Source organism: Saxophila tyrrhenica (genome assembly GCF_035928015.1).
Source record: "Saxophila tyrrhenica strain CCFEE 5935 chromosome Unknown scaffold_6, whole genome shotgun sequence".
NCBI lineage: Eukaryota > Fungi > Ascomycota > Dothideomycetes > Mycosphaerellales > Extremaceae > Saxophila > Saxophila tyrrhenica.
The window spans coordinates 605,165-617,279 of NW_027041738.1; the positions used below are offsets into that span (position 1 = coordinate 605,165).

Here is a 12,115-nt window from a genome sequence, read left to right on the forward strand (position 1 = left end):
TTCCAATATAGCCTGAATGGGTTCGGTGGCGCTTGCCAAAAAGGCCTCGCTTTCTCCTTGAAACCTCACTTATCAAGCCATTTCGCGCTCTCCAACAACAACGAAACAACGAACAGCTACGACGGGTCGCAACATCGAAACCGTCTCCTCGGAGAACGTATACCGTGTACCAAGGCCGGGGTGGCATAACGATTTCTTCATCTTGTCTGCGAGTGGAGAGACTGGAGCATCTCCAAGACCATCGCCTTGCTCTTTAGATCCAACGATTCTGCGATATACTATCGTCTGTTCAGCTTCTGCAGTCCCGCCTCGAATGAAGATCAAAGAAGATCGCTCTACCCCCGGATATCCACTACAGCAGCCAGACTTTGGAGATGAACATCTGGGACGTCGAGTTTCAGATACATATTGACCACCCTCCGTGCGCTCCGTCGAAACAAACCCCTTCAGCCGGCGGGTGCGGTTATCAAAGTCGGGTCGAACGAGACTGTTCCCTCAACAGCCGGCTATCCAACGTATCCACCTGTCACGGATGCACTTCACATAGATTGAACTACGTGAGTACGGGCTGAGGAGTATATCATATCCCCTCCGCCGCTTTCGCACCAGTAAGTTTGCTCTCTACATTCTCCTGCTCTTCTCTACACACTCTTTTTTCGCGCAATCACTCGTTCAATATGCGCGCTTCCTTCTACTCCGCTCTGGCGCTGTGCGCTCAGAGCCTTGCTATGCCTCTGGAAAGGCGGCAGTCTGGCCTCACGCAAGTCAACGACTTTGGCGAAAACCCGACGGGGACGGAGATGTACATTTATGTGCCCTCGAAAGTTGCTGCGAAGCCTCCGATCATCGTCGCGATTCACTACTGCTCTGGAACTGCCCAAGCGTATTTCAGCGGATCTCCGTACGCTCAGCTGGCTGATCAGTACGGCTTCATCGTGATCTACCCGTCATCTCCGTACGAAGGAACATGCTGGGACGTTGCGAGCGAAGCGGCCTTGACGCACAACGGTGGAGGCGACAGCAATTCCATCGCAAACATGGTCTCCTACACGCTCGACAAGTATGGAGGCGATGCCAGCCAGGTCTTCGTGACTGGGTCAAGCTCTGGTGCTATGATGACCAACGTGATGGCCGCCACCTACCCTGAACTCTTCAAAGCAGCTACTGCATACTCTGGTGTCCCTGCGGGGTGCTTTGTGTCCACTGGCCAAACTTCTGCCCCGGCAGCAGGCACCACTCCTGCCTGGAACTCGACGTGCGCTCAAGGCAACGTCGATGCCTCTCCCGAGTACTGGGCTTCCGTGGTCAAGGCCATGGACCCAGGCTACTCTGGCAAGAGGCCTCGTTTCCAAGTGTACCACGGAAGTGCCGACACCACCCTGTACCCTGAGAACTACGAAGAGACCGTCAAAGAATGGACAGGCGTCTTCGGACTCGACTATTCCAGCCCGGACTCTACCGAGGAGAACAGCCCAAAGAGCGGGTACACCACCGAGACTTGGGTCGATAACTCGAACAACCCAATCGTCCAGGGCATCTATGCTGAAGGCGTGGGCCACACTGTCCCTATCGATGGCGATGGGGATATGAAGTGGTTCGGTCTCGGACCATACGCTGGATCTGGCGGCAGTTCGCCTTCGGCCAGCGTCCCAGCTTCCTCTCTCCCTGCCAGTTCTGCTGTCGGCAGTAGCGTGGCTCCTGCACTAGCAAGCTCTGTCCTAGTTAGTTCTGCTCTCGGCAGTGGACTGCCCTCTTCACAAGCAAGCTCTATCCCGGCCAGCTCGGTATACGGCAACTTCTCATCTGTCGTGGCGATGCCATCTTCGTCAGCAGCTCCAGTGTCTTTTTCCGCGCCGCCAGCTTCATCGAGGGCATACCCAGCGAATGCATCCTGCACAGAGGTCATCACCATTTCCGCATCTTCCTCCGTTGGGGTGGCTCCCGTCTCTATATCTGCATCCGCTTCATCTCAACCTTGCAAGTCCCAGATCATCACCATCAGCGCTTCCGCGGCCCCGGTGTCTTCTTCAGCAGCCCCAGCCGGTTCGTCTTGTTCAATCGACTGGGTCGACATACCTGACGAATCTTCTTATGCCCCTGCCAGCTCCATGGTCCCTTCAGTGTCAATCTCATCTGGGGGTTTCTCAGCACCAGCAAGTGCTGCCCCGTCCGGCCCTTCTTCTGCTTCTGTCGCTGTTTCTTCCGTGGTCGATGCAATCTCTGCCTCGTTGTCGTCAGGGCCCGCTGCAAGTGGTAGCGCTGCACCCAGTGCCGCTCCCCCAAGCGGCGGAGATGGCTCTGGACCTCGTGTCACGGGCACGGCAACTGGTCCGGGCTCGAGCAGCCTGAACGAGGCCTTCGTTGCACAGGGCAAGCACTATTTCGGAAACATTGGCGATCAAGGCACACTCGGCAGTGGCTCCACTGCAGACATCATCAAAGCAGACTTTGGCCAGCTCACACCCGAGAACAGCATGAAGTGGGACGCCACGGAGCCATCGCAGGGCACTTTCACCTTCGACGGTGCCGATTATCTTGCAGACTTCGCAGTCGAAAACAACAAAGTCCTCCGCTGCCACACTCTCCTCTGGCACAATCAGCTTCCCGACTGGGTCACAGCCATCACTGACAAAGACGAACTCACCAAAGTGATTCAAGACCACATTGCGGGCGTCGCCGGCCACTTTGCCGGCAAATGCTACGCATGGGACGTCGTCAACGAGATCTTCGAAGAAGACGGCACCCTCGAAGCCGACCACTTCCTCAACACCATCGGCGAAGACTACGTGCGCATCGCCTTCGAAGCGGCGAAGAAGGCTGATCCGTACGCCAAGCTCTACATCAACGACTTCAACCTCGACTCCGACAGCTACGCCAAAACGACCGGTCTCGCTGCCAAAGTCAAGGAATGGATCGCTGATGGCATCCCTATCGACGGCATTGGCTCGCAATCTCACCTGAGCGCTGGTGTTAGCGGGACGCAGGATGCGCTGGAGCTTCTGGCTGGATCTGCCTCAGAGATCGCCATCACTGAGCTTGACATTGCGGGCGGTGCTGCTGCTGATTACGAAGAGGTGGTGAAGGCTTGTTTGGCGGTCGACAAGTGCGTTGGTATCACTGAGTGGGGTGTTACTGATGACCAGAGCTGGAGGGCTGGCGAGTCTGCGACACTGTTTGACAGCAGCTTTCAGCCCAAAGATGCTTACACGTCACTTGTGCAGATGTTGCAGTAGGTGATGATGGGGCATATACCGGTGACTCGGTTTTCTTGTGTGGTTGAGATGTATGGGCTAAGATGGCTGTCACATCTGGTTTGGTGTAGCAGATACAGTTAAGATTCGAATTTCTGGTCAATACCTTACCTTTCCTCGTGGTGTCTCAAGGGAACACAATATGCCAATGTTATCGATCATACATCTCTCATCGGCCTAAGATGGATAGCTCAGTCAAACCCTTCGAAGTCAGACTCCCTATCCTCATCACTTTCATGGCCAGCCTGCACCGCCCTCCGACTTCCAGCTATCGCACCCTTACGCTTGTTCTCCAGTCTCCGGTCATACCCCGACTTGCTACTAATCTGGGACTTCCGCGCAGCTCTCGGATCCTTCTGCGTCCCCCTCGCCGTCCGCGACTCGACACCTCGCTTCTTGAGGTTCTGCTTTTCATTCTTGCTCAACTTCGGCAAGGCATCGAGGAGCCACTGATCCATTCCCGTGCCCTTTCCGCCCTGCCGCGACGCCATCGCGACGACATTTGCAACGTGTTTGAGGTAAGGGATGTCTTCCTTGCTGTATAATGTCACGGCAACACCGCCGGAACGACCTGCTCTCCCTGTGCGACCGATTCGGTGAACGTAAGCAGCGCTCGAGGTTGGGATGTCGTAATTTACTACGCCGTTGACACCACAGAAGTCGACGCCTCGTGACAGCAGGTCAGTGGTAATCAGGACCCAGACCTCGCCTTTGCGGAATCTGGTCATTACGGCATCTCGAGCGGTGTCGGAAAGATCTGAGTGTAAGACTGCGATTCGACCAATGCCGCCAGCTTCGGCCGGAATATCGTAGAGCAGTTCTGCATGGAGCGCTACCGCCCGCTCGATCGTCTGTGTGAATACGAGGAATGGTGGTCGCAGCGGGGTTTCTGAGTCGCCGGAGGTTGCCGCCGGGTGGAGCAGTTGCCGTAGCCCCATCAGCTTGCCTTGCTCTGTAGCAGCATATGTGAGCTTGTGCTGCACGTTCGGCACAGCAGAATCCTTCAAGCCCACAACAAGCCTTATAAGAGGCACCTCCATTACCGTCGTGCCGGACTGTTCGGACAAAAGCTTGCGCCGTCCGTCGATCGTCGCTCTGGCGAGCTCTTCAATGTTGCTGCCCATTGTGGCAGACCACATGCTTACACGCAGCGAAGAGTTACGCAAACTTTTCCAGATGTCCAGCGTTTGGTTTCGGAAGAGAGGATCGAGCAGCACATCCGCTTCGTCCAACACGAGGTGCCTCACAAACTCCAGAGCTTGAACGTTGTTCGTATTGAAGAGCGCACTCTGAAGCACACCAGGTGTGGAGACAATGATGTCGGCTTTCACGGTAGACTCGGAGGCGCCATGATTGCCTGTCGGGTCGTTTGCCTCGTGAGGAAGATCATCTGCCTGGAACTTCATTCCCTTCCTCATTTGAGTAATGCGCAAACCCGTGCTTCGAGCTAGCTTTCTGCCTTCGTTGACCGTTTGGCTTGCCAGCTCTCTGGTGGGTGCCAATACGATTGCCGAGGTATTGCGATCCTTTCCTGCGTCACGACTTCTCTCCTCTCGAAGACGGTGCAGCAAGGGTATCAGGAAAGCCAGGGTCTTCCCACTGCCGGTGGGAGCGATTGCGAGAAGGTCGAGACCGTTCACAGTTCCATTTTCTGGGTTGTCCAAGTCCTTGGCTTCGTCCAAATGTAAGGCACTTGTGTCGAGCAGCAAAGGGATGGCGCCGAGTTGGACCTCGGTTGGGACATCGAAACCTTGCTCAAGGACGTTGCTAACGAGTTCATCCGCCAAACCATATCGAGATCGAAGATCCTGGAACGACTGTAGAGGCGTCGGCTGAAGTTGTGGCTGCTTCGCTGGCTTCTGATCGGCCTTCCTTCTCCGCCGGTCTCTCTTTGGTGGCAATGGCGGGTTGAGCCAAGTGAACTTCAGCTTGTGCTCTTTTAACATGGCTCGACGCTGATCGAATGAAAGTGATGACTGATCCAAGAGTCTCTCCCCGTCTCGATCGCTTTCAACAGAACCGGAGTCGACCTGCGATGCACACTGGACCTTCGACTTCGGTGGAGCAGCCGCATTGTTCGCTGTTGCTAAGACAGTCGAAGACTTTCCGCCCTCCATGACATCTGCCCGGCCGTCCGAACCCCTTTTGCGCTTTCGTGAACCTCCCTCGCTTGGTGTGGATGGTTTGCCATGAGAGAAAAGCTGAGGCTGAGCATGCTGTCCAGCAGATGGGACATCGTGTGGTGAATGAGGTTTCCTGTTCCGCGATGTCTTTGTCGACCTGGACAGTAGCCTCAGAGGATCCATCTCATTATCAGCCTCCAGTCCGAGACAAGGGTGCTATCGATGTGAACCTTTGATTTTTTTGATATCTGAAGTCGAGACCAAAAGTCCGTGCACCGGCTTTGCCCGCTGTCCCGACCCGCCCCGACCTCTCCGAGCTCTCGATTTTCTGTGAGCAGGAGAAGCTGACAAGAGCTGCCATTGACCCAGCATTCGCACCTCATCACCTCTTCTACCATGCTCTCCGCCTCTTTCCCTCGACTCGTCCTCCGGCAGTCGAGGCTGATCGTGCAGAGACGAGCGGCATCCTCCACTACCGAAGCCGCGACAGATGCCGCGTCCTCAGGCGCAAACAAGGCGAAGGAGGGTGCTTCGCAGGCTGCCGGCCAGGCACAACAGGGACTGTCGAGGGTGACGAGCTCGGCGGGTAGTGCTATGACAAGTGCTTCCAGTGTTGCTGGCAAGGCGGTGGCTGGCATCGGCGGGCGGACAGGGCGCATGATCAACTTTGTGCAAGGTACCTTACACTTGGTTCGGACGAGGATTCAGATCTGTGCTGACGGTATCCATCCAGGCATGGTACCACCCACGATCTACTACGCTCGTGTTGTTGGAGAGCTCGGCAAGATAATATATCGCGGACGCGGCATGCAACCCCCGTAAGCATTCCCGGTCAATGCCCAACTTAAGCAGCTGCTGATAAGGCCAGGAACATGCAAACTGTGCAGTCGTACATGACTCCGGTCACGAACGCCCTCCGAAACCCTTCGAGCCTTGCAACCCAAACTGCGGGTGTCGCAGAAAGCACCGCATCGACCGCGGTCAACAACCCGCAGAGCTTTCTCACACGGTTACGGAATCTCGACTCGGCCACTCTCACTTCTGCTGCTGTGATCGGTGCGGAGACGATTGGTTTCTTCTGCATTGGTGAAATGATCGGGCGTCTGAAGATCATCGGCTACAGGGGCGGTCACAGTGAACATCACTAAGAGAAAGCAGACGGTGGTTTCGAGAAGATTGTGTCGTGGGGAAGACAGGGCGGTTGTTGTTGAACACTATGGTCGTGAGAGGCTTACGTTCCGAGCGGGTATGCTTCAAGCAATGGACAGACGGTGCGCCAGGGCTCTCCTAGAGATTCTCTTGACGTGTGTATGCATATACTGTTACTCAAACTAGACATCCTCTACTGATCTTCACCATATGTGTATCTGCGGAACCTACATGTCAGGAGGTGAGGTCAGTTTTGACTATGTCCGTCAGTCAAGCGAGGCAGGAGCGGGACACCAACTGCGACGAATGCGGAAGGCACGGCCTGTGCACCATGGACGTCACGGCATCTGCATGCGCCAGGACATCCTCAAGCAGCCTCTCGACATTGCTCGTAGTGGCATGTCTTCTGAGTATCGATGCGGCAGGACCACGACGCACTCGGCATGCACGTAATGTTGCCCGTGGCAGCGAAGAACTGGCCAGACTGCAGCCCACACACCCTGAATCTTTGCAGTACCCGGACGCAGTCGAGGACATTTACTCTCGTGACATGACAACGTCTCATTCCGCCCCTCGGACCAAGGCTGTGGCTGCGATTGACCGGGAACTGGCCTCGACGCTGTGTGACCAGGCGCGGCTGTACATCTGATGAAGTACACTGGAGGCTGCCAGGGCAAACGAACGATGTCACTGTTAGGCGGACAGGACAAGCGCGGCCGATTTTCCCCCTAACGCTGACGCGATCCACCCACGGGGTCCACGGCACACCATCAGTTCACATACAACCTCAACACTTTCGTTCATGACGCTGACCTACAGGTGTCCTCCATCATGTGCGTGATGTGATGCGGTCTTACAGCCGCATCCTTCCTATTCAGCACAGCAAGCCCAGAGAGCGTAGCACGCAACGTCGGTCCGGTAGAGTAGATACATCCAAGCGAACAACCTCGTCCGTTGCTACGAAAGGTGTTACTTGCAGGCGGAACGGGGAGATAAAGCCGCGGGCGATCATCATTGGGAACTCGTTGTCATACCCCAGATCCGATCCTGCAGAGCGATATGGGCTGCCAGGGCTAACGAACAAGCGGCATAGCCACTTGCTACTCTGGATCATCTCGCCGTTCGACGGCTTCATCTGTCCGCATGAGAGCTGCCGGGGGATTTTCGAGGTGCCAGACTCCGGCCTGCCGTGTGCGTGATGACACCACAGACGGGTCGGGCGAGTAACCACCTTATCGATACGCGGCGTTGCCATTGAAGATGCGCTCAATCAGTGCTCGTGCATAGGCATGCAGGATGTCTCAACGACGCTCCATCGCGCTATGCAAGCCATAAATCCACCAGAAGTCGCCTCCACTTCACCAAGCACGCCAGGGTCTTCTGGCTGGTTGCGACAATCGTGGGGAGCCCCGGTTGAACTGGCCGACAGGACCGCACATGCACATGTTCGTTAGACTAGACGGGTAAATGTCTGTCAGCGGCGTCGTCAGTCACCTTGAAGGATCCTACGAGAGGCTCCAGTCTGCCAGTTGCTCAACGCTCTGCGTATAGCTTCGGCGAAGAATTGTGTGGTCTTCCGGGCTGCTCGGGTCCTTCGAGGTCGGGTACGTACTCTGAGATGGAGGGACTGAAGCTTTCCACTAGCTCGAGTAGCCCGTTTGCAAATCCTCGTCGCGCTAACGGCGTCGTCATTAGCCGTTCTGAACGGACCACCTTCCCCAGTTTGAGGGCGCAAGGGCGCTGCGGGCACATCATCGATAGCGAAGGGTCGGAGAAGCAGGTCTCAATTGCGCCCAACAGCGTCGATGGGAACCGGTCAATTCCTGCGACGGTGGAATTCGCGTGCCTCACGTTGACGCTTGATGCTTACGGCGTTGTGCCGTACGCATCTTGGTGCTGCAACTCGCTCCGCTTGCCGCCGGGCCTAAGGGATCCTCGCTCTCTTTGCCGCCGACTCTGGGCCATTGCCATTGCACGGTACGACGCTGGGCCGAGAGGCATCCAACGCTGAGCGCTAGATGGCGGCCAGAAGTATACCAGCCATGTCTTGTGCTCGAGCTCGCAATGGCGCGCTGCGGCGCACCATCATTTCCCGCTGCAGCGGCTGCACCTAGACGAGACCAAACAGGCATTCGTGCGGGCTGACCCACCGACCACTGAGGATGGCGGACACGGCGAAGCCATAGCTCATGCTGCATGCTGCAGCTTCGAAAAGCGGACCAGCTTCAACACGCCATAATCTTTTTTGCCCACTGATCTGAAAAGGTATGGAGCTTGCTTAACGCAAATTGTGTGGCTAATCAACAGTAGCCCAGAATGTCAACGCACACTAAGACGCTCGTATGACAAGCGAGCGCAGAGACTAAAGACTTATATTCCCTTGGACCTCCTCTGATCGTCGCCCTCCCCATTCCAATGCAGAGCTCTTATGTAGACTCTGGCCCAACAGCGTCTTCTCTCGTTGACTTAGCAGCATGAACTCCTGGCTTGCTGTTGCCGTCTTTGCATGGTACGTGTTCTATGACCACGACTCAGTGTTCTCGACTGCTCGTGGAAGGTTGGATCACCAGTCTAACGCATGTGACTCTTTAGGTTGTTTCGGTACATACGCTTGATTGTCAATTGCATTTCCCACTGGACTTTTCGGCCTGTCCCCATACCGGAACATCCAAACTACACATCTCAAGATGTCACCATCATCTGCCCGACGATCGCCACTGGTGGCGAGGAGCTCGAGCAGACTCTGCGCACGTGTCTCCGAACAGAGCCGTTCGAGATTATTCTGGTCACCGTAGACACCAATGTCCCGGCCTTGGATAAGATAGCCAATGCTATCAACATGAAAAAGATCAAGGTCCTGAGCATCCGAGAGGCCAACAAGCGACGGCAAATGTGTCGCGCGATCCCCGAGGTCAGGACGAAGATCACCATATTCGCCGATGACGACGTTATATGGCCAGGTAAAATAATGCCATGGATACTTGCACCTTTCGAAGACGAGAAGGTTGGTGGAGTTGGGACCTCCCAGAGACTGAAAAGGAAGGAGCAATTGAGCGTCTGGAGTTTCCTTGGAGCAACGTATCTGGAGCGGAGGAACTTTGATTGCTCTGCGTGTTTGCACATTGACGGAGGCTTGCCGTGTCTTTCCGGTCGGACTGTCGCTTACCGGAGCAGCATACTCAACACTGAGGATTTCACGCACGGCTTCACGAACGAGGAGTGGCGGACATGCCAGCTCAACGCGGACGATGACAACTTCATCACCAGGTGGATGTACTCGCATGGCTGGAAAATCAAGATGCAATACCATAAGGAGGCTGAGGTGCAGACATCATTGGAAGACAGCCCGAAATACCTCAGTCAATGTCTTCGATGGGTCCGCAGTAACTGGAGGAGCAACTTGACCAGCATGTTCGTGGAGCGTCATTACTGGTGGTGAGTCCAACCACACCATTCTCGAGGAGGGTGTGAGCTGACTCGTACAGGACGCAACCATGGAGCACGTACTCTGTTTTGCAGACCACCATCACGGCCTGGGCACTTCCGTTCGACCTGCTGATCATGTTCGCCTGGTATCGTGCGTCATCATCTTGGTCACACGACTCCCAAGTCTACCTCTTTAGCTTCCTCTTCGCCTGGACCTTCGTGTTCAGCAAGACCGTCAAGCTCTGGGGGCACTTCTTCCGGTACCCTGCGGACGTGGCCTTCGTCCCGGTGTACATCACCTTCGGCTACTTCCATGGATTTATCAAGCTTTGGGGTCTCTTCACCCTGAGTGAGGTAAGCTGACGCTCCTCCTCACCTCCTGGTGGCGACACTGCTGACATTGCTGCCAGACCACATGGGGCAGCCGTGACGGAGCGGACGCTGACGATCGCGTGCGCATGATCCGTCTCCCTCGCTATGGATCCTTCTCTCCGGACGGCCGCAAATCCGACACTTTCGAGTTCCCCAACGAGCTCATGCAGCAACTACCGGCCTACGATCCGCCCGATATGCGTTCGACCGGCAACAACTTAATGTTTACTTATCACGATTAACGACTGTCCTTCAACACGATACCCCAAGCGTTCCGTTTTCAGTTCTCGCATCGGCAAAGCTGCGAATAGAGGTAGATGGAGGAGGAGGCATCATCTGCCGCTTGTGGAGGAGAGCTCTGCCGACCGAAAAGTGTTTGGTCTCTTGTTCAGAAGAATACTCTTTGGGCTTTTGGGAGAGGCGAACACGTGGGTACAAAAGTTTGGAGCTCCTTGCTTGGACTTCATACGGTTTTCAATTTGGGTGGCATGAAGCGCAGTCATCTGGCTTCGTTGGAGCGTTCAGTTCAGCGTGTACATTAATGACGATGGGTGGTTGTTCATAGTCTCTCGCGTACCTGCGTCCAACTGCAAGCACGTTCGTTGTGTAACACCGAGCCTGGCGATCTCGTGAAGTTTAGCCGAGTGAACGTACCAATGTCAACCAATCTCGCCCCTGCCACTCAACCTCACCTCACTTCTCCACCCGTTCGTCCAGCCGTTGCTGTTACGTCCTTTCGACGCGGCACAGCTCAGTGTATACCGTTCCTCGGTATTGTCTCCGCCGTCTCCTCACTCTCATATTGTGTACAGGCCCGCAAATACCTCCGCCATCGCGATCATCCAATGTTAATGCATCCTGCAAGCCACCCAAGCAAGCCCACCTTGTGGTTGCATGCAGGGACGAGACACCTCCACCACCAAGTCTGCTCGATCTCGCTTCACAGCTCGATCACCTCAGCGCAAGCGAGTACATAGCTCGACAAGCTCATGAAATCATCACCATCGGACCACCACATTTAGACACTTCAGCTTTAGCAACAACAGCAGTGCAGGCTCAGCAGTGATACAAGTCCGTGCAAACCTTGTCCAGAACCAAGAGGCTCCAGACAGGGATCCGGCCTCCGTTTTCTGCTCGTCATCACGAACTACATCGATTCGGCCCGCTGCTACTGTCGATTGCGCGTTCTGCGAACCACGATGTCCGCACGCTATCCAAGCTCGCGAGGGAGGGGTTGGAGAGCTCTCTAGCTGCAGGTGGAGAAGTTTTGGCGTCGGGTCGGCTATGCGGCCTGGACTGGCAGTTGCACGCTTTCGTCCTTGAACGAGGCAACGAGGGCGATGTCTCGAGGTGTACTGAAATCATGAATCACTGATGATGTTTTGCCCAATCCAGTATGGCTACATGTTTGAGGACAAGCTGGCTTCCACAGCCATCTGCTCAACAACAAGAAGCGAGCCGCTGACAGCAATCGAATGACAAACGTGCAACACCCGAGATGGTCGGCAAGCTCCACCCTCGAAAAAGATGCTCCCGAAAGGGTTTTGGGTCCGTTATCTTGCCTCTAGGTATCAAGGTTGATGCGCTGGTCAGTTTGCTCGGCTGAGGAGGCGTCCGCCGAGAAACGTGAAAATCTGACTTGCGTCTGGAATTCTCGACCTGTGGCCGAGGTCCGTATGTTTTGATTGAAGGGTGGAGAGCGCGGCTGGATTGAATCCTTTCACGTGATAGAGCAGGCCGCAAGAGGAATACGCAAAGTGCCTTTTAGTGGTTGAGGCCAGCCGCAGCTGGCCT

The 12,115-nt window shown here is 55.4% G+C and overlaps 4 protein-coding genes across 4 annotated transcripts; 3 read left to right on the plus strand and 1 right to left on the minus strand.

Moving 5' to 3' along the window:
* Nucleotides 1-677: 677 nt before the first annotated feature.
* On the plus strand, nucleotides 678-3,233 carry LTR77_004293 (uncharacterized protein; the record flags this gene model as incomplete). Its single annotated transcript, XM_064801547.1, has 1 exon — nucleotides 678-3,233. The coding sequence occupies one exon, from the start codon at nucleotides 678-680 to the stop codon at nucleotides 3,231-3,233; it is 2,556 nt and encodes an 851-aa protein (XP_064660177.1).
* A 209-nt stretch (nucleotides 3,234-3,442) lies between these two features.
* On the minus strand, nucleotides 3,443-5,197 carry ROK1 (RNA-dependent ATPase rok1; the record flags this gene model as incomplete). Its single annotated transcript, XM_064801548.1, has 1 exon — nucleotides 3,443-5,197. The coding sequence occupies one exon, from the start codon at nucleotides 5,195-5,197 to the stop codon at nucleotides 3,443-3,445; it is 1,755 nt and encodes a 584-aa protein (XP_064660178.1).
* A 573-nt stretch (nucleotides 5,198-5,770) lies between these two features.
* On the plus strand, nucleotides 5,771-6,522 carry ATP20 (ATP synthase subunit G atp20; the record flags this gene model as incomplete). Its single annotated transcript, XM_064801549.1, has 3 exons — nucleotides 5,771-6,050; nucleotides 6,108-6,192; nucleotides 6,243-6,522. 3 exons carry the CDS (start codon nucleotides 5,771-5,773, stop codon nucleotides 6,520-6,522), a joined length of 645 nt encoding a protein of 214 aa, XP_064660179.1.
* Nucleotides 6,523-8,997: 2,475 nt separating this feature from the next.
* GT2 (Type 2 glycosyltransferase) lies at nucleotides 8,998-10,563 on the plus strand (the record flags this gene model as incomplete). The annotated part of the gene is made up of 4 exons (XM_064801550.1): nucleotides 8,998-9,032; nucleotides 9,116-9,958; nucleotides 10,009-10,303; nucleotides 10,360-10,563. The coding sequence occupies 4 exons, from the start codon at nucleotides 8,998-9,000 to the stop codon at nucleotides 10,561-10,563; spliced, it is 1,377 nt and encodes a 458-aa protein (XP_064660180.1).
* Nucleotides 10,564-12,115: the final 1,552 nt, after the last annotated feature.